At 39.2% G+C, this 24,675-nt stretch overlaps 2 protein-coding genes across 51 annotated transcripts in view; both read right to left on the reverse strand.

The window, feature by feature from the left end:
• Window positions 1-4,223, reverse strand: part of LOC133515338 (cell adhesion molecule Dscam2) — a 92,622-nt gene extending 88,399 nt beyond the window's left edge. For 47 of the 50 annotated variants that reach the window (XM_061847863.1, XM_061847817.1, XM_061847815.1 and 44 more), the window contains exon 1: window positions 4,087-4,223. The gene's annotated coding sequence lies outside the window, so the exon portion shown is untranslated. The remainder of the gene's footprint in view (window positions 1-4,086) is intronic. The other 3 variants (XM_061847865.1, XM_061847851.1, XM_061847862.1) reach the window with 1 other exon arrangement.
• Window positions 4,224-5,781: 1,558 nt separating this feature from the next.
• Window positions 5,782-24,162, reverse strand: LOC133515343 (glycogen phosphorylase). The gene is made up of 10 exons (XM_061847867.1): window positions 23,632-24,162; window positions 22,143-22,374; window positions 16,169-16,353; window positions 12,510-12,621; window positions 10,995-11,923; window positions 10,670-10,858; window positions 10,015-10,135; window positions 9,107-9,272; window positions 8,623-8,824; window positions 5,782-7,682 (listed from the first exon to the last, which is right to left on the reverse strand). The coding sequence occupies exons 1-10, from the start codon at window positions 23,869-23,871 to the stop codon at window positions 7,533-7,535; spliced, it is 2,526 nt and encodes an 841-aa protein (XP_061703851.1). The 5' UTR covers window positions 23,872-24,162; the 3' UTR covers window positions 5,782-7,532.
• Between the last annotated feature and the right edge of the window lie 513 nt (window positions 24,163-24,675).

The raw sequence follows: 24,675 nt of genomic DNA on the forward strand, positions 1-24,675 counted from the left end.
ATAAATAAATATTAGCCGCAAACTAAGCATAGCTTAGCTTTTACTATTGGTGCTAGGCGACGACATATACAAACTTATATAGATAAATACATAAAAAACAAACATGACTGGAGGAACAAATATCTGTGTAGATTATACAAGCAAATGCCCCTACCGGGATTCGAACCCATGATCATCGCCTTCATATGTTATATTATTATACCTATGACACATATTATTACCCTTTTTACTCCTCTTGAATTTTATAATACGGTTGTAGTCATATTTTCTTGACAGTTTTGAAGATTAAAATCATTGCAGCCATATCAGTCCGTACGTATTTTTTATTTCGGAACATTTATTGTACTTATCGTGGTTTAGGCGTTTTGCCTACACCGTGATACATGGTTACGCGCCACGCCAACGCTGTACCGCGCGTGCCACGCCGCTATGTGACGTGGGTTCTTCGCCTTACTTATCCTGAAAATTTACGTATGTAGGGTACCTACTTGTGTTATGGAGGTTGATTTGCCAATCACTTTTTGATTTAAACTTAAACGGTGTTCGTAATATAATTTTTTTTTTACAAGAACATATGGTACAGTACAGTAGATGTTATAAATTTACATTGTTGACCCCTAATATGTTCTGTCACATGGTGTGTGAAAATGGTTTTCCCATGACATGACAAAGCCATGCATGTGGACACTAACTACTAAAACTAAAAATTATTACTATACTAAAATTGCTACTACTACGAGTTTATTTATGTAACCCTCTTTGATCTCCGTAAATTTAAAACAACGAGTAAATTTAAAATGACTATTGGTATTTTATTAAGTCCAAAAAATAAGTACGTATAATTATTTTCCAAAAAAGGTTTACGACCCCATTTTCGTAAGTACTTACCTTTTAATAAGAAAAATTGTGTTTATTTCGAATCTAAACCCTATATTAACAAGTTTAGAGTACACTTTTCATTGTCTTGTTTCATTCTTTGTAAGGATTTGAATACGAACACATAAGCACCCATAGTATGGCTGATATCGTTACTAGACGGACTTACCTTAAACTACACGGGAAGTCCGTCTACTCGCCGAATTTTTAAAAATACTATTTTTTTTTGCTTAATTTATGATTAAAATGATCTGTCACTATAGCTTAACTATTATTTATGAAATTCTTCATCGTATGTGATTACAAGCGGTCATGTAAGTGAATAATTAACGGAGCTAGAATACTCCAATGTAAAAAATAAATAAAGTATGCCGGTCTTGCCCACAGTCACCTTAACTAAATAAGAATGGAGTTTAGCTATAAGTATAATTTATAAGTGACTACCGATTACCTATTTATGTTTTATAGATAATATCATTTGCGGTTTCATAGACATCTTATTATTACAATATATATTATGTCCGTGGTTTTACGTGCTGCAAAGAGTTGTATAATATATTGACGATGTAAGTACGTACGTGCGACGGACGCAGTCATACCGTTTTCACATTGCCCGGTCCTATATCTGGTACGACTACAATGAAGTAATAAAGTGACTTTTTATAACTATTTTTTTTTTTTTCATTAAATGAATAGGTAATTATTGTACAAAACAAAGCATCAATACAGAAATAAAATTTACGCCATAGGGCACTCTAGCGACTGGTTTCTTCCACGGGTCATCCGACATCCGATGTCGGATCGGACATTGTGAAAACGCTTTCATTCTGTCTGGGGAAGCTGCCATGCGCAATGTGCACTCTTAATTAAATTTCCGTACTTTTTCTCATCTGATGAGATATTCGTTTCTTCTCATATCAGAGATCTAGATTACCCTATGGCTAGAGGTAGATTGTAAGTTGGGGCTGTTCCATATGAACGAATTGTTATACATTTCGTTACCCCTCAGACGCGCGTTTGGGCTCAGTCGGTAAATGGGGGAAGGTCGGTGGGCCAGAAGGGCGAGGGTGGGTCCCTTCCGAATTATAACGACCTTCGATCTCGCGTAGGCATGTGTTTTGTTGATTAAAATATTGAGTCACGGGGCAAACAAAATGAGAAATTTTCAAGGAGCGCTTAAACTACGCCGTACTTTTCTGTCGAATAATGAAAAATAGACTGACTTAACTGACAGTTTAGAAGTTTTATAAAAAATGTTACTGGTTATAAACGAGAGAAAACTATTTAAAATTTATGCATAGGTGGGTAGAGGTGCCTGGTCTACAGGTTTTCTAAACTTAGATGCAGAAACTTGAATATCCTCCAAGTTCTCAGAAAGCTTCACCTTGCAAAGTGGGATAGAGTCGAACCAAGCTAACTCTGCAGGGCATTTGCAATGACTAAGTGTGGCAATGCCATCATTAATTTCACATTTCTATGAAAATATGACGTTTATAATGACACTACCTCACTTTCTTCTATTCAATTTGAGGCAAAGTTGGCTAGACGGACTCTAATGCAGTAATCAGCAACGCTAATCAAATTTAATGTTGACAAACTAGACTAGCAAGCAATCGGTATTATTTAAAAAAATAATACCGATTACATACACAAATAGGTACACGCGCCTAAGTTGACGAAACTCAAAACTAGACAAGCAATGTAGGGCGACCAAATTGTTCATATTATGGATGGTACCTATAAAAATACATACCCTATTAACAGTTGAATTTGAAAACATTTTTTTTTAGAGTCGTTGGACTTTTGGATGTATTAGGACCTACGGAATGGTAATTAGGCAGGGACCTCTTTATTAGGCAGGCAACTTCTTCACTAAATCAAAGTAACAAAATTCTGAGACACTATGTGAGCTAGTAGAATTGAGAATACCACTGATTTTGCATCCGGAATCTATGTGTATGATGATTTACCGTCTGTATAATATATAACCAAAGTAAATCTTGCAGATACTACCAAAGGACTTGTAGGTCTGTATCTACATGCCATTGCCAATAAAGCGAAAGTTCAGCAAGAACGCCGGCCGGTTCGGGTTGTTTATTTATATAGCGCACGATAGTCCAGTCCAGTACCTACCTATCTAAATTACCTACACAAACAAGGCGTGGCGTATTAAATTGTGTTAAAACGTTTTGTTAGCATTCGTTTACTGCGTATTCTTTCTTTTTCGTCCTTTTTCCTAATGCAACTAAACCTATCAAATCGAAAGTAACGGAATTTACGGAATAGGATATTTGATTGTTTTAAATAAATTATTTCACACCATGCATGAAATAAAGCAACACAACATTAATAAAGAAACATAGACAGCAGCTAGTTTTAGACACTATTTGTATTTTATAATTTGTATAGAACTATAAAAAGTCAGTAACTTAACCGTGACGTCATTTGCTAGTGTTTCGTAGTGTTTCATATGAATTCCATAGTGGCAAATCGTTTTGACAGTTCGAAAAAAAAACTTTTGAGAAGACTTTTGTGATTTGGAAACAATAGGAGTAAAGTAAGTATTCGTTATTTAAAAATAAGTTACATTATTGAAATCGTCGAGCTTGCGGCTCGTGGAACTTAACAACATGTGCCGTCAAGGATTTCTTGAATGCATGAATCACCTTGATACAGTCATGCTGCCGCTTAAAACATACATTTGTAAATAAAACGAATAGATAATGCAGATTTCTAAAATTGTTAAGGTGCTGAGAGATTTAGGAATCGATAAAAAAGCGAAATTTGACCGACATGCCCAAATGTTCCACCCACGGTATTTCTTGATTACGGCTGTGTCCAAATCAATGCCTTGATACCTATTTGGCAGTCAATTTAGACAATTTAAGCCCAATTTGGCTTGGCTCTGTCAAGTCCTGCCGTCCTGCGTAGATTCCAGAGCACATGATATCGTATCGAATCGGCTAAATATTGTGGAAGATTAAAAGGATATACCTTCGCTTTGTTTCAGCAACTATACAAAATAGCATTCACTGTGTGTGCAAAGGAATTAATATCTATAAAATTGATACGGCGAATCGGGCAGCACGGACAAGACAACTTCGTTATCGATCGTGCTTGCGCATTCGCCCGGCCGGCTTTATTCGTGGGAAGGATTTTATAACACAAAAACACTGCAAAAGATCCTTCGGGAGCCATCCGTGATCATACCTGTGTGGTAGGAGAGGTGTATCACCGGAGCGCACACAACACTTAAAAAGCACAACACTCGCGAAAGGACGGCGGTAACAACCGAACCGCCCGAGAGACCGACGCGGAGTGAGTAAGTAGGTATTCAAGGAACATTCATCGGCCAATGACACGAGTGGAGGGAGACGGATGAGCGTGCCGCTCGCTTGCACACTACAGATACGAAGGGGTGATCTTTGCCGAAATGTGCCGAAGCGCTGCGATTTTGGCCGACGCCAGGACCCCCTTTTGCGCGCGCAGGATTTAAGCAGGACAGCGCTCAGCCTTGCGTAATGCGTACTACCCGTACTACCATTGAGCACAGATGGACAATCATCCGTGCCAAAAAAAGGACCCCCTGATCCTTTTTGTTTTTGGTGGGCTCCATAGATGTCGTTGGTGTGGTGACGGTGAGCACAATTCACAATTATCGTTGATTACGTCATAAATCCTAATACGATGTCCTACACAGAATGTTTTTCCAACCTTTACCCTTATTTTGCGAGGTGAATATTACTTTATACTGAGTAACTTTTACTTTAAGGCCAGCCCCGAAATCGCGAAAATAAAATTGAATGTTTCATTACCTTTTGGTATGCTTAGGAGCAGATCTGCTCCACATACATACAATTGAACCAAATTTAATTTAAACATGAATATGTCATGGTTGCTAAATAAAATAAATGATCAAATTTTTGTGAGGCGCATAAGAAAGGTTACAGTTTGTTTGATTACATGTCGATTTTTCTATGGAAAAGCTATAGTTATTTGTGTAACAAGAGAGGAAAGTTAGTTTTTGTTGCGAGTGTTGATTTTGAGTCCCGAGTAAGCGAAAGATTCTATAATTGCTCGCTTCGCTCGTGATTCTAAGTTAGAATTTTGAACGTAGCGAGGGACTCAAAAACACGAGATGTAAAATAACTTTGCTCTCGTGTGACACATACAACTTTTCATCTCAGTAGAGAGAACATAAAGGTTAAAAAAATTCAACATAAACATAAATTCAACACTTTGAACTTTGAACATCAAGTAAAGTTTTTATTCCTGTATTCATGGCCTTCACTAAATTAAAAAGCTACTTTGTCTTACTTCCTGGAGTGACGAAAGTAGGTTTGTTCGAGCTGCTGAGGTGAAAAATATTTTTTCGCGATTTCGAGGTTCGTGCCATAATTGCCATATTCACACGCATCCTGTAATCCCTGTATGTGGCAATGGCAGAATAATAAAGGGAAAAAAAATACTGGTAACACGAATAAGGGTCTCAAATAACGATGTGATAAAGTAAATATTTACGGAAATAATCGCTCCGAAAGAAAAAATGTGTTCCCACCCCCCACCCCTCCCTCTAACTTTTGTACCATGGGTCCAAAAAATATGAAAAAAAATCGTTAAACAAAAGCTGAATAAATACTTTCAAAGAAAACTATAGCAATCATGATCGATCCAGCTGTTTATAAGTTTTTGCAAAAACTTTTTTCTTCTTAGTAAAAAGACGTACAAAGCGCTGCGAAAGTATTTGCTTTTATGCTTGTAATGTAAGTACATGATACTTACTAAAACCCCCGTTTAGGCTATTCTGACAGACCGGTCTCAGCATGGCCCGACATGCTTATGGCCGATTTTTTAATTTAAAATTTATAATATAAAATTTTAATATCATAAATTAAAATACTAGAATAATGTTAATAGTTTATTAAAAATAAAATTGCAAAGAGTAACATAACAGCACACTAACAATACATATGGCAGTATTTTGTTATAATATACTATATTTTATATAAAACTATAGAAACTGATAAAAAGATTTAAAATTTCACTATAACTATTTTTCTAATAATTGTTCATTGACTTCATACAGAAAAATATCAAAAAGTTGTGAGTTGGAAGATTAATTAAGTCTGGTTATTAGTTTATTTTTACCTATTTATTGCATTTATATAAAAAATATGTTTAAAATACATTATATGTATGTATAGTTCGTTTTCTCACACTCCATCAAATAAAATACCTAATACAATCACCGCAAACATCGAGGAACTGCCTGGACAATATAAATAAAATCGTTAATAAATATAATTTTATCTTTTAGTTATGGCACAACAATAAATTCTCAAAAATATTTACGCTGACATAATAGTATAAAAATAACATTCAAACATAATTTAAGCGAATATAAATTTTAACTATCTATTATGCACTTTTCTTACTCTAAAACTGGTGTGTATAACTTCTACAAAGTTATTTATAAAGTTCCATACTATAATCTCAATAGGTTTTCTTACAATCAACTCTTACTCAATACACAAGAACCAAACATAGCTACCAAAATCGCGATCTAATCGAGTGCAAGCCAATAGTCTCTAAATGGCGGTCATTGTTGAAATCGATAATAAAAACGGATTCAATACGAAAGGCGACAAACGACCAACTCAAGCCACCAGGATGGCAACTTAAGTTTTAAGCTTCGTTTGTTTTTCAGTTTACCAATGTCTTAAATAATCATATCAAAAGAAATTGATGGTTCAAAGTGATTCAAACTTTTTAATTTAGTAATAAAGTCAAATGGTTGTGAAAAGGTCACTAAAAGCTGCTCTAAAGTTTGCCTACACAGACACAGATACAGTTAAGACTAGAAGGATAGAAATATAGCCAACATTATAAACACGATAAATTTATTTGTAAGAATTTTCTAACAATATACGCCTTTCAAAATTACTTTAAGACGATGTTCAACATGTATTTAGTTGATATTGTAAAAGTAGTTTACTCTTTAATTTTAGTTTAATAATTTAAACTCGTTCATTAAGGACTTATAGAGCCTTTATATCTTTATATTATAAGATCACCACTCATCATCATAGGAATAATAAAACACACCAAGAGAAGCAATACATCTCCGATTAATTTGGAGAGTCAATTCATTCCTGTCTCAAAGTGCGTCCGGATCTGACGAATGCATCTATTCGAAAAAGACTCGCTCACACGCGGTCATTTCGTCTGCCGGGTGCGTTTATTGCGAGAGGGATTCCCAAACGGCGCAATCGCCAGATATGTACAATCAGCAGCAGAAGTTGCTAAGCGAGATTATTTATTCAGAATGAACTGAACACTTTATTGTTATGATAATATAAGAGTGAGTAAAATAAAAGACAGTATGATTCCATCTGACTATGGTCAACCGACAAACGACTATAATGTGAAATAGATGTCGTATACGAAAAAAACATGACCAAGGCCTTTCGTGCTCCGGGCTGGAATCAAACCAGCATCCACTGCTTTCGCAGCAGATGCCTCAACACTCGTTCACCCGAGTCACGGCGGGTCGATTTCTCTATATATAATCTCTTAGTTACGGCGCCGTTTTCTGACAAGCTACTCTTGCCAAAGTACAGTTCTGCTGCTGAGTGGAGGCTATGGAGGAACGATGTTTAGACGGTGTCATGCGGCGACGGCAGCTTCTCCCACGAGGGCTCGACGCCCCAGATCTCGCGCGCGTACTCCGCGATGGTGCGGTCCGACGAGAACTTGCCCGACGTCGCGATGTTCTCGATCACCATCTCCGCCCACTTCGCCTGGTCCTGGAATTAATGCATAAGTCAATACGCGACTTGACTATAGATACATTATTTTTGTAACAGTAACGGAAAAGATACCAAACATTTTTTTGTGCTTTCAAAGATATTTTTTAATTAAGTACATAGCAAAAACCAACATAAATGAGGTGGATAACACATTACAATACTCGTAATACAATACGATTTATTTATCTCACAATATACAATTGCACTTAAAAGTACACGTAAGTAAATTCTAAGGAATATATATTGTGATAGTTTGACGTACGTAAATATTCACTGCAAACGTTATTACAGTACAAACCATACTCGAACGATAATAGTACATTACGATACAAGTGCGAAAAATAGGAAATTCGAAACGAGTGGCGATAAATTAAAACACGACCGAAGGGAGTGTTTTAAATCGACACGAGCTGCGAATTACCTATTCGCACATGTATCGTACAACGTTTTACAGTACATATGGCCCTTTAAATGTTCGACACAGTAACGTAATATGCTAATTTTCGCACTAGTGCGGTAAAGTAGCACCATATGTACTGTAAATGTACATTGTAACCATACCTCCATATACCTAAACGTCATAATCGACCAGCTGAAAGAACCGAACGTGCTGGAGAAATACATGGGCAAGGTGAGCTAGAACGAAGCAGCCCGGCAAGAAGCCGCGGCAAACCATAATAGTGCGATATGTGTATTCTTCTGGTACACCTTAGTCACACACACTGCTACGCGTGAGTATATTAGCCAGCTCGCCCTGCGAGAAGAATTTACTGCAAACCATACTAGTGCGATATATGCGCCTCGATGTACGCGTCATAATCAGCCAAGTGTAGGAACCGAACGTGATGGAGGAGTACGTTAGCCAGGTGGGCGAAACGGCCCGGCTCGCCCGACAAGAACCCGCTACAAACCATACTACTGCGATATATGCAATTACCTGGTAGGCATCAGAGACGCGCTGCTGCGCCTCGATGTAAGCGTCGAAATCGGCCAAGTGTAGGAACCGGTCGTGGTGGAGCAGGACGTCGGCGATGTGCGCGAAGCGGCCCGGCTCGCCCGGCGAGAAGAAGCCGCTGCGGATCTGCTCCACGCACTGCCGGAGCTCGGGGTTGCGCTCGTAGTACTCGTACGCGTTGTAGCTAGAAAAAAATATTAGATTAATTATTATTTTTTAAGATGGACTGTTATATTTCTTGAAAATCAAAGTTATGTATATTCAATAATGTACTAACTTTGAAGTATAAGGGTTAACAATCCAAACACATCTAACTATCTTCGAGACATCTGGAAACATCCATTAAAAACAATAGAAAGTCCTTTTTGAAGACGACTGAAAATTCACCGCAAGTGCATCTCGTTACAGCGTTCGCAACGCTATATTTCGAAGTGGCGCTTGCACATTCGGCAGTCAAAAATCTCACCCCTTCTTATGCAGCGCCTCAACGTCATCAACCCTCATGCCGAAGATGAACAGGTTGTGCTCGCCAGCCTCCTCGGCCATCTCGACGTTGGCGCCGTCCATGGTGCCGATGGTGAGCGCTCCGTTCAGCATGAACTTCATGTTGCCAGTGCCAGAAGCCTCGGTACCTGGAAGAGTGCATATAGTTATTTTTTTTTTTGGAAAATGTATTTCAGGCATAGTCTGCCATGAAATATAATCACAGACACAGCACACGTCATAGACAAAGCGCAGTCAAGCATTTTGAATATCCGAGCCGTTTAGGTCACTGCAATTCTTTTTATTGTTGGCAATCAGGGTGCACAAGAGGCTTAAGTAAAGAACTGAGCATTCCTTGAGTTAATGATACAGCAATCATAGGCGCTCTGCGAGTGCATTATGGTAACGCTACACATTCACATTGCTACTTGGACTTCGACAGGAGTTGATGTCTTGCGAGAGATCCGAGGTTTTCTTCTCTCGCGATAGATTGTAGGGGATTCCAAGTAAAAATTCACATGGTTGTTACTAGTCGGGAGTCGCCATGTTACAAAGTAGACCGGTACTCTAGTAAATGACTAAAATCCCAAGGTACCGACAGTGGATCTGCTCGCCGAGGTCGGCCGCGGGCATGACCCTCTCGGCGAGAGTCACGCGGTAGTTCTCCGGGTAGATCAGCTTCAGCTTGTCCACGTCAGGGTCCTTGTTCACCTGAATGTAAATGACTACAATGACAATGTACCGGCAGTGGAGATCTGCTCGCTGAGGTCGGCCGCGGGCATGATCCTCTCCACGAGGGTCACGCGGTAGTTCTCCAGGTAGATCAGCTCCAGCTTGTCCACGTTAGGGTCCTTGTTCACCTGAATGTAAATGACTACAATGACAATGTACCGGCAGTGGAGATCTGCTCGCTGAGGTCAGCCGCGGGCATGATCCTCTCGGCGAGGGTCACGCGGTAGTTCTCCAGGTAGATCAGCTTCAACTTGTCGCCCACGTCAGGGTCATTGTTCACCTGGAATATATGAATAATTGTAGTTTTGTGTGTGACGTCATCGGCATGGATTTGTGAGTGACTTTCTAAGCCTTTTTTGCCATATAATGTCCACACAAATCATAACTCAGATGTCCAGTACGAAACCAAATAGATTAGGCAGGGGACCCGGGTACGTCCTTAAACTACGTCCAAAAGAGAGGTATGGGCATTGTGATTGTCATCAGGGCACAGCACTGCGGATGTCATTCCAGATCTAGAGCAAAGCCCAACTGGGGAAGTACCTCCACCTTACAGAAAACTGCAGCCAAATAACACTAGACTATACTCATAGTGTTGTGTCCCTGCCGGTAAGGTTGCCAGAGCTCAACGAGGGGGGGGGGGGGGGGGGGGGGGGTTAGGTTCGGCAACGCGCATGTAACTCCTCTGGAGTTGCCATCAGGCGGGTCATATGCGATTGGTCAATCAAAATACCGTTTTAATACCTGGGATCTCTAAGATCATTGGTGGACTTTGTGTTTACGAGTTTTCAGTAGTTTGTCCGCCGGTACTCACGGTGTTGCCCACGGCGCACGCCAGCGCGATGATCTGCTTGGCGATGTAGTACCCGGGCGCGGCCTTGCCCCCGATCATGACCGTGCGCGGCGTCACGGCCGCCGACGGCTCGCGCTTGATCCTGTTGTACAGCGTTATCACGTGCAGGATGTTCAGCAGCTGCCGCTTGTACTCGTGGATACGCTTCACCTGATAATATAATCAATAATAACGGCGTTATTCATAAACGCTTCTCAAGTCTAAAAAGCCATCGATTATTTCAGACATTTATGTTAGTTTTATAAATATTATTTGGGTACAATGGGTGTATAGGCAGTTAGCGTACCTGCACATCGAACATGGATGCCGGGTTGATCTTAACCCCAGTGTCACGCTCGATCAAAGACGCCAGCCTCAACTTGTTCTCCTGCTTGACTTTCATCACTGTTCGCTGGAAGCCAGGGTCCTTAGCCCAGCGCTTCAAGCCCTGCAGCTTCTCAAGGTGCACCGTCCATTCTTCACCGATCTTGTCGCAAATAAGGTCGGATAACCCAGGGTTGCACAGCAACAACCAACGGCGGGGGGTAATTCCGTTGGTCTTGTTTTGGAACTTCTCAGGCCACATTTCGTAAAAGTCCCTGAAGATGGTCGCTTTGAGGATCTCGGAGTGGATAGCGGCGACGCCGTTGACGGCGTGAGAGCCGACGACGCAGAGGTTCGCCATGTTCACTCGCTTCTCTCCCTCCTCTTCTATCAGAGACATGCGGCGGAGACGGTTTGCATCGCCCGGCCAGCGTTTCTCGACCTCCTGTAGATGGAGGAAGTTGATATGATAGATGAGCTGCATGTGTCTGGGGAGGACGTTCTCCAACATGGAGCAGGGCCATCTCTCCAGCGCTTCAGGCAGGACGGTGTGGTTGGTGTACGCGCAGCATTTAGTGACGAGCTTCCACGCTTCTTCGTAGGGAAGACCCTCCTGGTCGATGAGGATTCTTAGAAGTTCCGGGATGGCCAGAGCCGGGTGGGTGTCGTTGAGCTGGATGGCTACTTTTTCTGGGAGGCTGTCGAACGTGGTCCTGACGGCCTCTCGCGAGCCGAACTTGGAGGACTTGTAGCGGCGGATGATGTCCTGCAGGGTGGCGGCGCACATGAAGTACTCCTGGCGGAGGCGGAGCTCCTTGCCTTCGAAGAAGTTGTCGTTGGGGTACAGCACGCGGGAGATGTTCTCGGCCACGTTACGGTCGAGCACGGCTTGGATGTAGTCGCCGGAGTTAACTGAAAAGTTAAAAAATGTTACTAATGTGCCATCATCATCATCATGAATCAGTCTCTGTGGCGTTAATCAGTCCGTCATTTGCGGTTGGTGCAACTGGCCCTAAATGTTTTTTTGGCATGGCCAATTAAAATATCTTGGACTTAAAAATTCGAATCTCTAAATAAGTTTGTTTACATTGATATTTTATTTGTTTACACATGTTGTTTGTGCTGCGCTATTAATATTATGTCTATAAATACTCCGGCATTTCTTTAAGTGACGCAGTATTCATACATAATTATACCTTACCCAGGCGATCGTGCCGATAGCTTATAACGGCGCATATTGTCAGAAAATGCTCTCCGTATATCCTCTAGACGGGTCGAGTCACGTGACCCGACGTCGGTCGGTAATGTTACGAAGATATCAATTAGAGGGTGAATATCATGAGTACGGTCAACTCCTACAGAATGAAAAAGATTTTTTATAAAATATGATTAATATGACCATGACAGACATCAAAATGTAGTCTAAGCCTGATCATAAAATACATCAAATACTGTCCATGTGTTTATTAAAACTTAGGAGTAGGTAGTAGGTACTTACAGAACTTGAGGTTGAAGTCGATAGGGCTCTTAGCAGACCAAAGGCGAAGGGTGTTCACTACGTTGTTGTTGTAGCCGGGGATCGGGTTGTCGTACGGCATCGCGAACACCACCTGCGACAAACGGAACTTGTTGGCGACACTCAAGCTGAGCATGTTATTAACTAAGCAAATATATACGTCCTTAGTTTTCTCGTTGGTCATACAAGGATTAGTACGACCAACAAGAGAGAGAGAGAGCACGATTTGACTTATTGTTTTATTCAGCCTACAAAGTGTCCGACTGCTGAACAAGGCCCTGGAATTATAATTCTCCCGATTTAGCGCAATTCTTTCCAGTTGCTGAAAAATGTATTCCGGTCTCCTCTTAGGTCGACTTTAGGACTTAAACTTAGAACCTGTTAAATTATGAAAATATTTTATAACCTTGTCAGGTACAATACTGGTTTAACGTTTCATATATTATTGTTGTAAATTATAGATAGTAGTAATACATGACCCAGTTACTGCTGTGGAGGCATTCACCATTAGTTATATCAAAGGTTATGTGATTTATCGTACGTACATTAACTATTATTCTATATGATATGAAGAAATAGATAATTCGTCAGGTCAACCCATTACATATATACCTACCACTGTATTAAAAATCATGTTATCAAACCGCTTGAGTACGATCCCTGCGTGAACATTAGTGTTGACAATTAATCCATCCAAATGAATGTGGTCATAATCTACAATATTTTCTTGACATTGATACATAATCTACAATGATTTCTCTACAAAGTACTTTTTTATTTTATTTCGTGGATCACCTCGATTTGACCTACAACGCATATGAGAATCAAGTATTCCGTAGACATATATTTTAACACTAAGTTAAAAAATCGATCATATATAACCTTAACCAATTTCATACAATTTTCAATAGTACTCGTAGGTACAGACGCCATCATATCGAAGTGCCCAAAGTACATGTAATCTAACGCTCGGATACATCTCCTCTAGCGACTCTGCAAGGTCGGGTTTCTATTAAGTTGACGCCCGCCGTAGGAGTTTAAAACATGACATCGTACCAATTGCGTGTGTAAATGTAATTTAAACTAAGATCTACACGTACGTACATACTTAACCGATCTTTAAAATTTGATGCATTTGCGCTAAATACATATATATACACATTCACGCATTCTATTTTAAGCCATCTCAATGTCAGGAGTTAATTACTCGTACTTTGAAATGAATCTTGGTAACCTAATGCCCTAGTCAGTCTTGGCCGTTTTAAGTAATTTAATACATGTAGATCCTTGTTTAGAAGGAAAATATAAGTAGGCAAGCAATCCACGGTTCACTGTGACAAACTGACAAAACGTCTACTTAAGCACTAATAGTTATTTGTTTTAGAAGGGGGCAAAGTTGTCAAACAAATTTTGCCACAAAGTGAAACTTAAAATTTTTCACCACGCAAAAGCGACGAAGCACACAAGGCGAAGAAAATACTAACTGTAAAATATCAAATAAAATCAAACCAAATCAAATCCAAATTACCGTTATTGATTAATGATAAATATTTCATTCAAAATCATCATTTAAAAGTCAATTCTACCAGCCAACATAAGTAAACAACTCAAAATTTGCCCCACATGTGGATAAAATGCAACTTCCTCATTCGTTTTTGAATAATCCAGGGAGTCTTTGCCAGCTGGTGTGGTGAAAACATTTTTGTTATAACCTTTCGTATCTAACCTGATTGTATCTTATTATGTAGATATGTACTGGAACATTTTCTATTCGTGAAATACATTTTACGGCAGATTACAGGCGTAATTTAATTCTTTTCTATTTTTATCGCTAATAAATTGCAGAGATTTTTAGTAACCGTAGATTTTAGTAATTTATTTTTCTAATAGGTAAGTTAGTGACAATATGAGGCTCGGCTCTGATAAGTTAATCCCTAGGCAACATTGAATGTTTAGTAACTCCGCCACCAGATAGATTTTCCGAGTAGGGCCAACTAAAACCTAGGTATCATATTTATATAACAAGACTTTTAAGACTTTCGGTACCGTTCGTGCCTAAGAACCAGCTCAGGCCGCGGTGCCCTAGTCTTTTAGCCGTTCCTATTGCACGTACAGTTTCCTGCAGACACTCTCCAATTCTCCGAGCCCTCGGGACGATTAACGCGTTCTTGTCATCACGTCATCAGCCCCTGACTGCGATGTGTTTGCTAACAGATGGGTTTCTTGTTTTCTACTGTTTATCGTATTGTTTGACACGAAATTATATAATTGCATATTTTAAACCACTTGACATATTTTTAATTTATAATCTTTGCATGACTTAATTATAATTCAATAATTATGTATTTTTCATTGTATAAATGTGCGCTGGCAAATTTATAAATTTTTCAATGTATAAATTTGCCAGCGCTTTGGTGCGAACTGTAATGCTGGGTAAATATATTGTAATAATAATAAATAAATTTATATATTGTCATAAATTGCTAACAAGACAAGATCCATCTTTCATCAAAGCATTACTAGTCACCTTAACCCCGGAAGACGATATAATATTGACCTTATGCACACAGAAACCATTCATTAATAATGAAGTACCAATAATATTATCACAAACACACGATCAACTTCCTCTAATACTGACGTAATAATGTATAAGTAGATAAGTTATCTCATTTCACTGACCACTCTCGCCTCACGACAGCGCCACGTTATCATCGCTCATAACCACGCCGTGGGTCGTTGGCTTCTAGTAAAAATAGACGATTTGTGTGTATTGGTCTACTAGTGCGAAATTTCTTTTGACATTTGAAGGTCGGGGCGTCCTCTAGACTGGAGTAAGCGAGATTTTGCGCAGATTACAAAGTTCAGCAGTTTTATCCTAGGATTTATAATTTTGCTAATGCATATCGTCAGGTGACAACCAAAAATCACTAATTGCAAATAAATATGAATCAAAAATTAACCTTGTTTTATTATTAGTATACGATCTATTATGGCTCTGACTGAACTTGTGGTAGTAATTAGTGAGTTTTGTTTGTTTGACTAAGTCAAGGTCAAAAATGTTGATACGGGCAATGTACACACATAAACAACTTTTTGTCACTTCTGCTAAAATTTCTACTATACTGACAAACTACAACAAGTATTATGCCGGCTGTACTGTAACTCTCTCTCAAGTACTGTTGCTGCAAAGCAAGGTTGGAAACATCAAAAAGACTGTGAAGGTTTCCATTCCAACCTTCACAGTACACACGTCGAGTCTCTCGCCGAGTCACGGCAACGCTCCGATCCAATCGGAGAACCGCGAGACCAGACGAGGAACAGCCAGACGAGAAGGGAGCAGTATGTACACACTCGTTCTCGGCCTGTCTTGGGGTGTCTCGACGAGTGTGTACAGTCCGCATTAGACACCCACTTCTTGCCCTGCGGGGTGTCGACGACCCGTCCGTTATGTTGATGGGCAGCATGAGCTCGAGGCAAGCCTTCTACGGGTTGCCGTAGCGACCAGTCGAGAACCTACCTATGTGTCGGCCCACTTCTTGACCTGCGGGGTGTCGACGACCCGTCCGTTAAGTTGACGGGCAGCATGCACTCGAGGCGAGACTTCTACGGGTTGCCGTAGCGATCAGTCGTCAACCTACCTGTGTGTCGACCCACTTCTTTCCCTGCGGAGTGTCGACGACCCGTCCGTAGAAGTTAACGGGTAGCATGAACTCGGGACGAGCCTTCTCCCACGGGTTGCCATAACGGAGCCAGTCGTCAGGCTCCTCCTGCTGTTCGCCGTTCTCGATCTTCTGCGCGAAGATACCGTACTCGTACCTTATACCTGTGGGATAATGCTACCGTCAATCATTTTAGTGTTAGCGTACGGGCTGAGTGGCGAGCGTCTTTCGGCTATGTAATAATTGGCTGGACGCAAAACGTAATAAGTTTGTCTGACCTAAAAACGGCACTTAAGACCTCAAGCTTCAAGCTTGGATCAGATGACAACCTAATTCATCGATTAGGCGGATTCACAAGAGAGGTATGGGCATAGTGAATGTCATATCGCTTTGTGTGGTAGGGCACAGCACAGCGGATGTCATTCCAGATGTATAGCAGAGCCCAACTGGGGAAGTACCTTCACCTTACAGAAAACCGCAGCCAAATAACACGAGACCCTACTCATAGTAGTTGTGTTCCTGCCGGAGAGTGAGGTTGCCAGAGCTCAACGAGGGTGCGGAGTGTTAGGGTGGGCAACGCGCATGTAACTCCTCTGGAGTTGCAGGCGTCCATAGGCTACGGAGACTGCTTACCATCAGGCGGGCCGTATGCTTGTTTGCCACCGACGTAGTATAATATTTAAAAAAACGAGCCGCCTCGCGAGGAAATTGCCGCGCGAAGCAGTTCAGTCGGTGGAAACGGGCCTCACCAGTGCGCGGCAATTTCCTCGCGAGGCGATTCATTCTGTGTGGACCTGCGTATTGAAACCAAATCGTTTATGGTCTTAGATATTTTTAACACTATATAAATTAGAATGCCCACCAACTCGTTATCACGTCGCCACAACGCAGGTGTAGTCAAGAGGTCAAGGGTTACATTACTGTTACACGATAGTAACATGGATGACTCACAAATTCTAATAATGCGAGATAGAAGTATCACGCGAGTTAAGAACGCATATTGACCTGACAAATATTTACTTAGTGAAATTGAAACCTATAAATAACTTTCTTTGTTATTTCCGATAAAAATGGTGTGCATTTTTTTACTTTTTTTTATTTGATAGAATTATTATTTACATTGTGTATTTTACATCATTACATACCGATCATGGTTAAATAAAATTATTCAAATGAATGTAAATAAATAAGAATATGATCGTGGGTAATTTAAAAATAATTTGAATATCTTTCTTATAAGTTTTAGCCATAGATATAAGAAGTAAGGAGATTTATAACGAAGCATAATTTCAACGAGTCTCGCTGTCTCCAACTGTCCCCCACCACATCATTAAAGGCGTGGCCAGACAACAAACTCACGCGCTGTGATTGGCCAAACCGCGCGGTGTAGGAGCCTAGAGCGGCGGCACTAGAGTGAGGACAATTCGATAGAGATATCGATATTTTACATGTTCTGAACTTGACCTTAGAGTTTTGACATTTTTGTTTTAAGTAATAATTGCCATAGACTTAATTTATATTCCTTTAAATGTTTTGACCTTATTTACGAGCTAAGAATTTTAAGGTACGTGTAAGGTATATTAGTTGATCCATAAGTTCTCTCACAAAGGTTTTTACTGATAAAATGTAATACAAAGCTTTTAATTAAAAAAAGACATGTACCATGATGCGAAAGCTTGTTTATGCTTAACTTATCAAATTGGTTTAAATTTTAGTCATTATTTGATGTAATGTTTGTTTAATTGTTTACTTTGGGATTGTCGTTAGACGCGAGCGCTTCATTAAAAAAATAGTTTCAGTTTATTATAGCATATTTCGTCACCAATTGAAAGCAATTCCAGCACGTTACATAGAGTTATGAAGAACTGCGAAAGCAAGTTATAGTAAATTATATTGTAAGTATAATGCACCATTAAATAAGCTTTTAAATCATATGTACGAATAATAAGGAAAGAGTAATCATAATTATCAGTAAAAATCTTTGTGATAGAACTTTTGGATCGACTAAGTATACAATATACTATTATTTTAAACATATTTATATTCTATCGTTATATAAATGTGGCGAAGTGTAACTGGAAACATTTTTCTTGAAAATGATCCGAACAAATAACACTTTTCTCGCTCGTAAACCAGTTAGGGCCTCTGCCTGTAGCATCTATCCATTTTTCTTTAATACTGGGATTTTTTGGGAAACTGAAAAAAATTGCAATCATGAACATATTTGATTATACCTAGTGCAGATATTCGAATCGTTGCTAAGAACCTGAATAAAATATACTTATAGGTATAAACTATAATGTTATAAATAAATTGTACTTAATTAAATCAGTTTATTTTTTTGCTTACCTATTCGATTTTTAATCCAAATTAATAAGTAATAAATTAAACATTAGGTGCATATAAAATCATTGTAAAATGTTACTTGAAAAATAATTACTTTCATACACACTATATCCAAACATTTTTATCGATAACGCATCAAAGATCAATTATATGCACGAGCACCACTCTACTTCGCGGCGTCAATGAAGGGAGCGGTTGGCGGTCGTACCAAGAAACAATAATGCCCCTGTGAATATCGTTAGCGGTTTAATGCATTGCGCCGTTGCTAAGGACACTACAAATAGTTTTCCATGCCAAAGCGTCAATGTAAAATGCATAGACAAATTGCCACGCGTTTGTATGACAACATGGTCTGACTCAGAAAAATCATATGTCACTGGATTTATTTGTTAAAATGTGTGGTTTTATTGACTAATACGTGAAAAAAAATGTACTCACATGTGGTATGTAACTCCACGATCCTTATACTTTTTGGATGCACTCCTATTTCGACACAAAATAACGCTATAATTCGGCATTTCAATAAATTGACGCGCACATTGTTCAATGACAGCTAATTTGCTACTGTCTTACGGCGGGCCGGTATGGCCACGATGTGGCCATGTCGCGGCGACACGCGCCACGCCTCCGTCAGCCATCTAGTACTTTCTATGATCTGAGGTTTTAGCTAAAATAATTTAGAAATCCGCCCTATTATAGTAAACTTGTGTAATTATAACGAATACATACAGAAAGGTATAGTAATGCTAAAAAACTTGCAGTTTTGTCTATGTTATTAGCGAGCCTGAAAGGGACGCAAAATTTAAACCTATTCAGTTATAAAAGTATGAAATTTTGAAAGTAGGCTAGCTTAAGAACCGGGCCTTCTTTAGTGCAGGTACCATAGTGCAATATATCAAAGCTGCAAATTTGCAGCTAAAGTAGATGGCGTTTGATGTCAATTCGGTTATCAAGGAATGTATGGTACTACACTACTTTACACATCTTATTATTTACATTAAGTTTTCTTGGCCTCACTAAAGTCATTCAAAACATTTTCAATTGTAAAGCATTAAATATGTAAATGGTGATAGCTGGAGTCACTACACGCGTTAGTAGGTACAGTAAGCTGCAGAGATAACTGACCCTTCTGCAAACAAGTTTCTATACAGGGGGGGTCAGCAGTTATCACTGCAGCTTACTCGTACTATACATAACTAACGTAAGTTTAGCGAGTCGACTATGATTGATTTCGTGGTCGGTCGACTGAGAGGAAGTGTTTACATAAATAGATATATTGACAAGTACGAGTATCTTACCAATTTGCCATTTACAATGAGGTTGAAAACCCACCAAGGGGCATACAAGTTCCATAAACAAGAAAATGGTATCTTTTTTTAGGGTTCCGTAGTCAACTAGGAACCCTTATAGTTTCGCCATGTCCGTCTGTCTGTCTGTCTGTCTGTCTGTCTGTCCGAGGCTTTGCTCCGTGGTCGTTAGTGCTAGAAAGCTAAAAAATTTGCAAGGATATATAAATCAATAAAGCCGACAAAGTCGTACAATAAAATCTACAAATTTAATTTTTTTTAGGGTACCTCCCCTACACGTAAAGTGGGGGTGAATTTTTTTTTGCTTCAACCCTAGAGTGGGGGGTATCGTTGGAAAGGTCTTTCAAAACTAATAAGGGTTTTCAAGAAACATTTTTTGATAAAGTGAATATATTCGGAGATAATCGCCCCGAAAGAAAAAAAAAATGTGTCCCCCCCCCCCCCCCCCTCTAACTTTTGAACCATAGGTCCTAAAAATATGAAAAAAATCGTGGAAGTAGAGCTTAAGATAGACATTAAATGAAAAATATAGCGGACATGATCAGTTTAGCTGTTTTTGAGTTATCGCAAAAAGTTTTCCCTTCATAGTAAAAAGACTTACTTTAATTAGGTACTAATCAGTATGCAAATTTGCCTATTTGTTAAACTCGGGTGAAAGGTACCGTTTCATCCCTTGGTTAACAATTTACTGTACTTTAAGCTCCAGTTTAGCTTATTGTGACGGAAGAGTAACTACGGAACCCTACACTGAGCGTGGCCCGACATGCTCTTGGCCGGTTTTTATTTAACTTATGCAGCACCATCTGAGGTTAGTTTTGCGCGTTTATCTTCATTTTTTTTATTACGTTACGGCAAATATTCCTGAAAACTGGATAGTTTTGCCTGAGGCATCCCCACAATTTGAGAATTGTCCACAATTTCAAAAAGAAACTCATCGTAGCTATTTTACAGTGTGGCAGTGAAATAGACAAACCCATCCTACATCTACTAAACAGTAAACATACATCGCGCTCGACTTGGCGGGGGCACTACCGTGCCCCCAGATGAAATGAAATATTCTTTACAGTACATATGGGGCTACTTTATAGCACTAGTGCGAGAAGTAGCATATTACGTTACTGTGTCGAACATTTAAAGGGCCATATGTACTGTAAAACGTTGTACGATACATGTGCGAATAGGTAATTCGCAACTCGTGTCGATTTAAAACACTCCCTTCGGTCGTGTTTTAATTTATCGCCACTCGTTTCGAATTTCCTATTTTTCGCACTTGTATCGTAATGTACTATTATTTCTGACACATAGTTTTTACATTTTCTTTTATAGTTAGACAAACACACATACATAAATTAGTTGATTAAAAAATAAATTTCTTAATGCATTTAGTTGGTTGGTCGAGTTAATTGACTACCAAGAAACTTTAACCCAACTAAGAATTTCTTTCGTTTCATTTTATGATGAAACATAGTATTTATATTACTTAGAAAAGTTAGAGATACACAAAAGTTAAAACTGCTATAATCATAAAATTCATAACGCTTCCCGTACTCTTGCTAATTAGTTATATGTTCGTATATCTACTAATTGTAAAGTTAAGTTAAACAAGTCGTAACTACAATTTGAAAGGGTGCAATAGTGTGACTGTAACATCAAATGTCTACAGATGTTCAGCCTCAGTTTGGTGAAACACAATTAAATTGGCGGCGCGCCAACGGCCGTTGTCAACCGGCTCAATTAGTTTATATGAATGTTGACTATTTGTGCGATTCACCAACCAATTCAGTAGGTACTTCATATTTTAGTGATTTTGATGTTTTATTTTCAACTTTCTGCAGCAGCGCGTTTTCTATGACAAATAGAGTTTATGGCAAAAAATTTAATTTTACGTGTTTTTAACTGCGTACTTGACCATTTTTGACAAATTGGTGTATTTCCATCTGTCCCTGCCGGGCACAGATGTAGTAGAATAGGCGCTACATACAAATCAGTCCCATCTGTGCCCGCCTCTTGGCGGTGGTCACGTGAGGATTTATCGACAGATTCTTTGTAAACTGTCCATGTTTACATGTGATACACTATACAATATTATACAATATTTTCCTTTTGCTAAACTAGACTGACACGTGGATTATTTAAATTTAAGAGGCAACAATGCAACAAACAAAAGTTATGAATGTAATTGCACATCGTAAATATCATAATCATTCTTTAATTTAAAATGATCATGCTTACTAAAAACCAACTTACTATCACAACGAAAAGTAGAAAACAAAATTGAATCATTTATGATTATGACTTACCATAACCATAAGCAGCCAAGCCAAGTGTGGCCATGGAGTCCAAGAAGCAGGCAGCCAGCCTGCCCAAGCCTCCATTTCCGAGACCAGCATCTTCTTCGAGCTCCTCCAGCTCTTCAATGTCCAGGCCGAGCTGGTACAGGGCCTCGTCCACGGTGCCTTGGATGCCCAAGTTGATCATGGTGTTTTGAAGGGAGCGGCCCATGTAGTACTCCAGAGAGAGGTAGTATACACGCTGTTGGGCATTACAGAGTTGTAGTTTAAAAGAAGAGAACCACAGCAAGCAAAATGTTACAATAAAGTTTTAAATTGTGGATATAACAATTCTATTGAATATTTTTGACTTGTGTTAAGAAAGAAGAGCCACTGGAGGTATTTTTTTTCTTTAGTAATTTACACATTACATAGCGAATGTGTTAACTAGTAATTTCTAACTCTGAAGACACAGTTCCAAGCAGTCAGAGTTTGGTTATAAAAGTATTAAGTATTATTATGTTGCTTAAGGCATTCCCATTTAATACCAGAAGTATAAACAAAATAGGGGGGGGGGGGGGGGGGGGTCTTCATCCCCAAGCCTTGTGGGCCTAGGCAGAATTCTGGCCCTTACAATATTTAAAACATAAGCATAAATATTAGTTTCAGGTACCCAACTATATTTTATCTCATAATCACCAAGTTATTTGAGAAAATTCTGCTGTAGCAGGCACTTTTACTCTGTTTTAAAATTGCTAAGTTTAACATGAGAATAGGGCTGCCATCTCGAATTTCGCTAAGCCCAGACAAAGATTCAAAAAAACCCGGACATTTGGCGTAAATCGCATTTTTTCCCCAGACGAGTCCGAAAATAATATTTTTAAAAAACAAGACCTTTAATTTTACATGTAGTTTTAAGTGCTTCCTTACATGAAAAGTGTCCAGGTTTTCACCCCCCTCCCCCCTCCCCCGGACGGCCTCCAAACTAGGACAAATCCAGGAAAACCCGGACGGATGGCAGCCCTACATGGGAACATTCCTGTTTCAATCAATTCCTCTTCCTATTCAATCCTGTTTCAATTAACATTTTCCCCTGAACTATTTATTGCCTTATTAACAGGAAGTGACAACCAGGCTGGCCAAGTGGGTAGTGATCCTGCCTATGAAGCTGATGGTCCCGCCTGGGTTCAAATCCTGGCAAGGGCAATTATTCATGTGATGAGCATGGATATTTGTTCATGACTTATGGGTGTTTTCTATGTATTTAAGTATTTATAATTACTTATATATTATATCTATTGTTGTCTAACTACCCACAAAACAAGCCTTATTGAGCTTACTGTGGGACTTGTGTAATAATGTCCTATAATATTTATTTATTTAAGTGACCAAGGAATTAATTGTATTACTCCTATAACATATGATTATCAATGAACTAAAAATGTGGGTAGCTATCTACACTGGTTTTGTCTATCTTGGACAGTAAACAAAACATCATGACTTCGCAAATATCAATTACCTTGGGGTCCTTCTCATAGTAATACTGCTGCGTGCGTATCCAACGGGACACAAGGTGGTCACGTACGGTGTGCGCCAGCGCGAAGTAGTAGTCCCTCGGCGTCGCCACATTGCGGTCCTTCACCAGGGTGTAGTGGACATGGCGGTTGAAAGCCTTTTTCACCTCCGCCACATTTTCCACTTCCACAATCCCCCTCACGGAGATTTGCTTACGCTTATCGTGATCTGACTGTACGCTCATCTTGAGTTTTCAATTAAAAATTGCGCGGCCGAGACGGTCCTCTGACTGAGCGCAACTGAACTGGTCCGCGGTATCGGTCACCTTGAGAAGGTCAAACCGAATATTGGAGATGTTATGTATCGGCTACCCGGCTTTTGACGTCTGTTGTCGCTAGCGAGTGGCGACACTAGTAATAGGATTTAGTACAGTGACAAATGGTCACTGAAACCTTTCATTAAATCTAGTTATTGGCCGATTTATTCGGTACTAATAAAACGTTTTTTAAGTACCTATCCTCAAAGTCTTAAGAACGGGAAAATAAAACAAGCTAAATAATGTAGGCTCTTTCCACGTTTTGTTTCTTTTTCGTTGCACGCAACTTCTTGTATTTGAAATATTAGAATACTATAATAAATTTAATCAAACTTAGATGGATTGTAAAAATATTTACAATTTTAATCAAATATATTTATGTGGCCAGTAAATATATTAAATCACTTGATTAAATAGGTAGTTTTAAAATTAATTGTAAATTAGGAACTGCAAAAGTTGAAACGTTATCTAAAAGAATGACCATATATTAACAGTGATATGACATTGACAATCAGCTGTATGTCAGTGTCAGTGTCATATTAAACAGGTTCGTTCGAAAATAAAGATATATTGGACATTGGCAGAATCATCAACACCTTGATGGAGCCATAACACGAAAAATTGATTGAAAGAAATTGAATTAATTATATTGAAAGTAATTGTAATTGCATTACTATTACTAAGACTTCGCTGTGATCCGTCTCTTTGTCTGTTCATCTGTCACCAGGCTGG

Source organism: Cydia pomonella, chromosome 2 (assembly GCF_033807575.1).
Source record: "Cydia pomonella isolate Wapato2018A chromosome 2, ilCydPomo1, whole genome shotgun sequence".
Classification (NCBI taxonomy): Eukaryota; Metazoa; Arthropoda; class Insecta; order Lepidoptera; family Tortricidae; genus Cydia; species Cydia pomonella.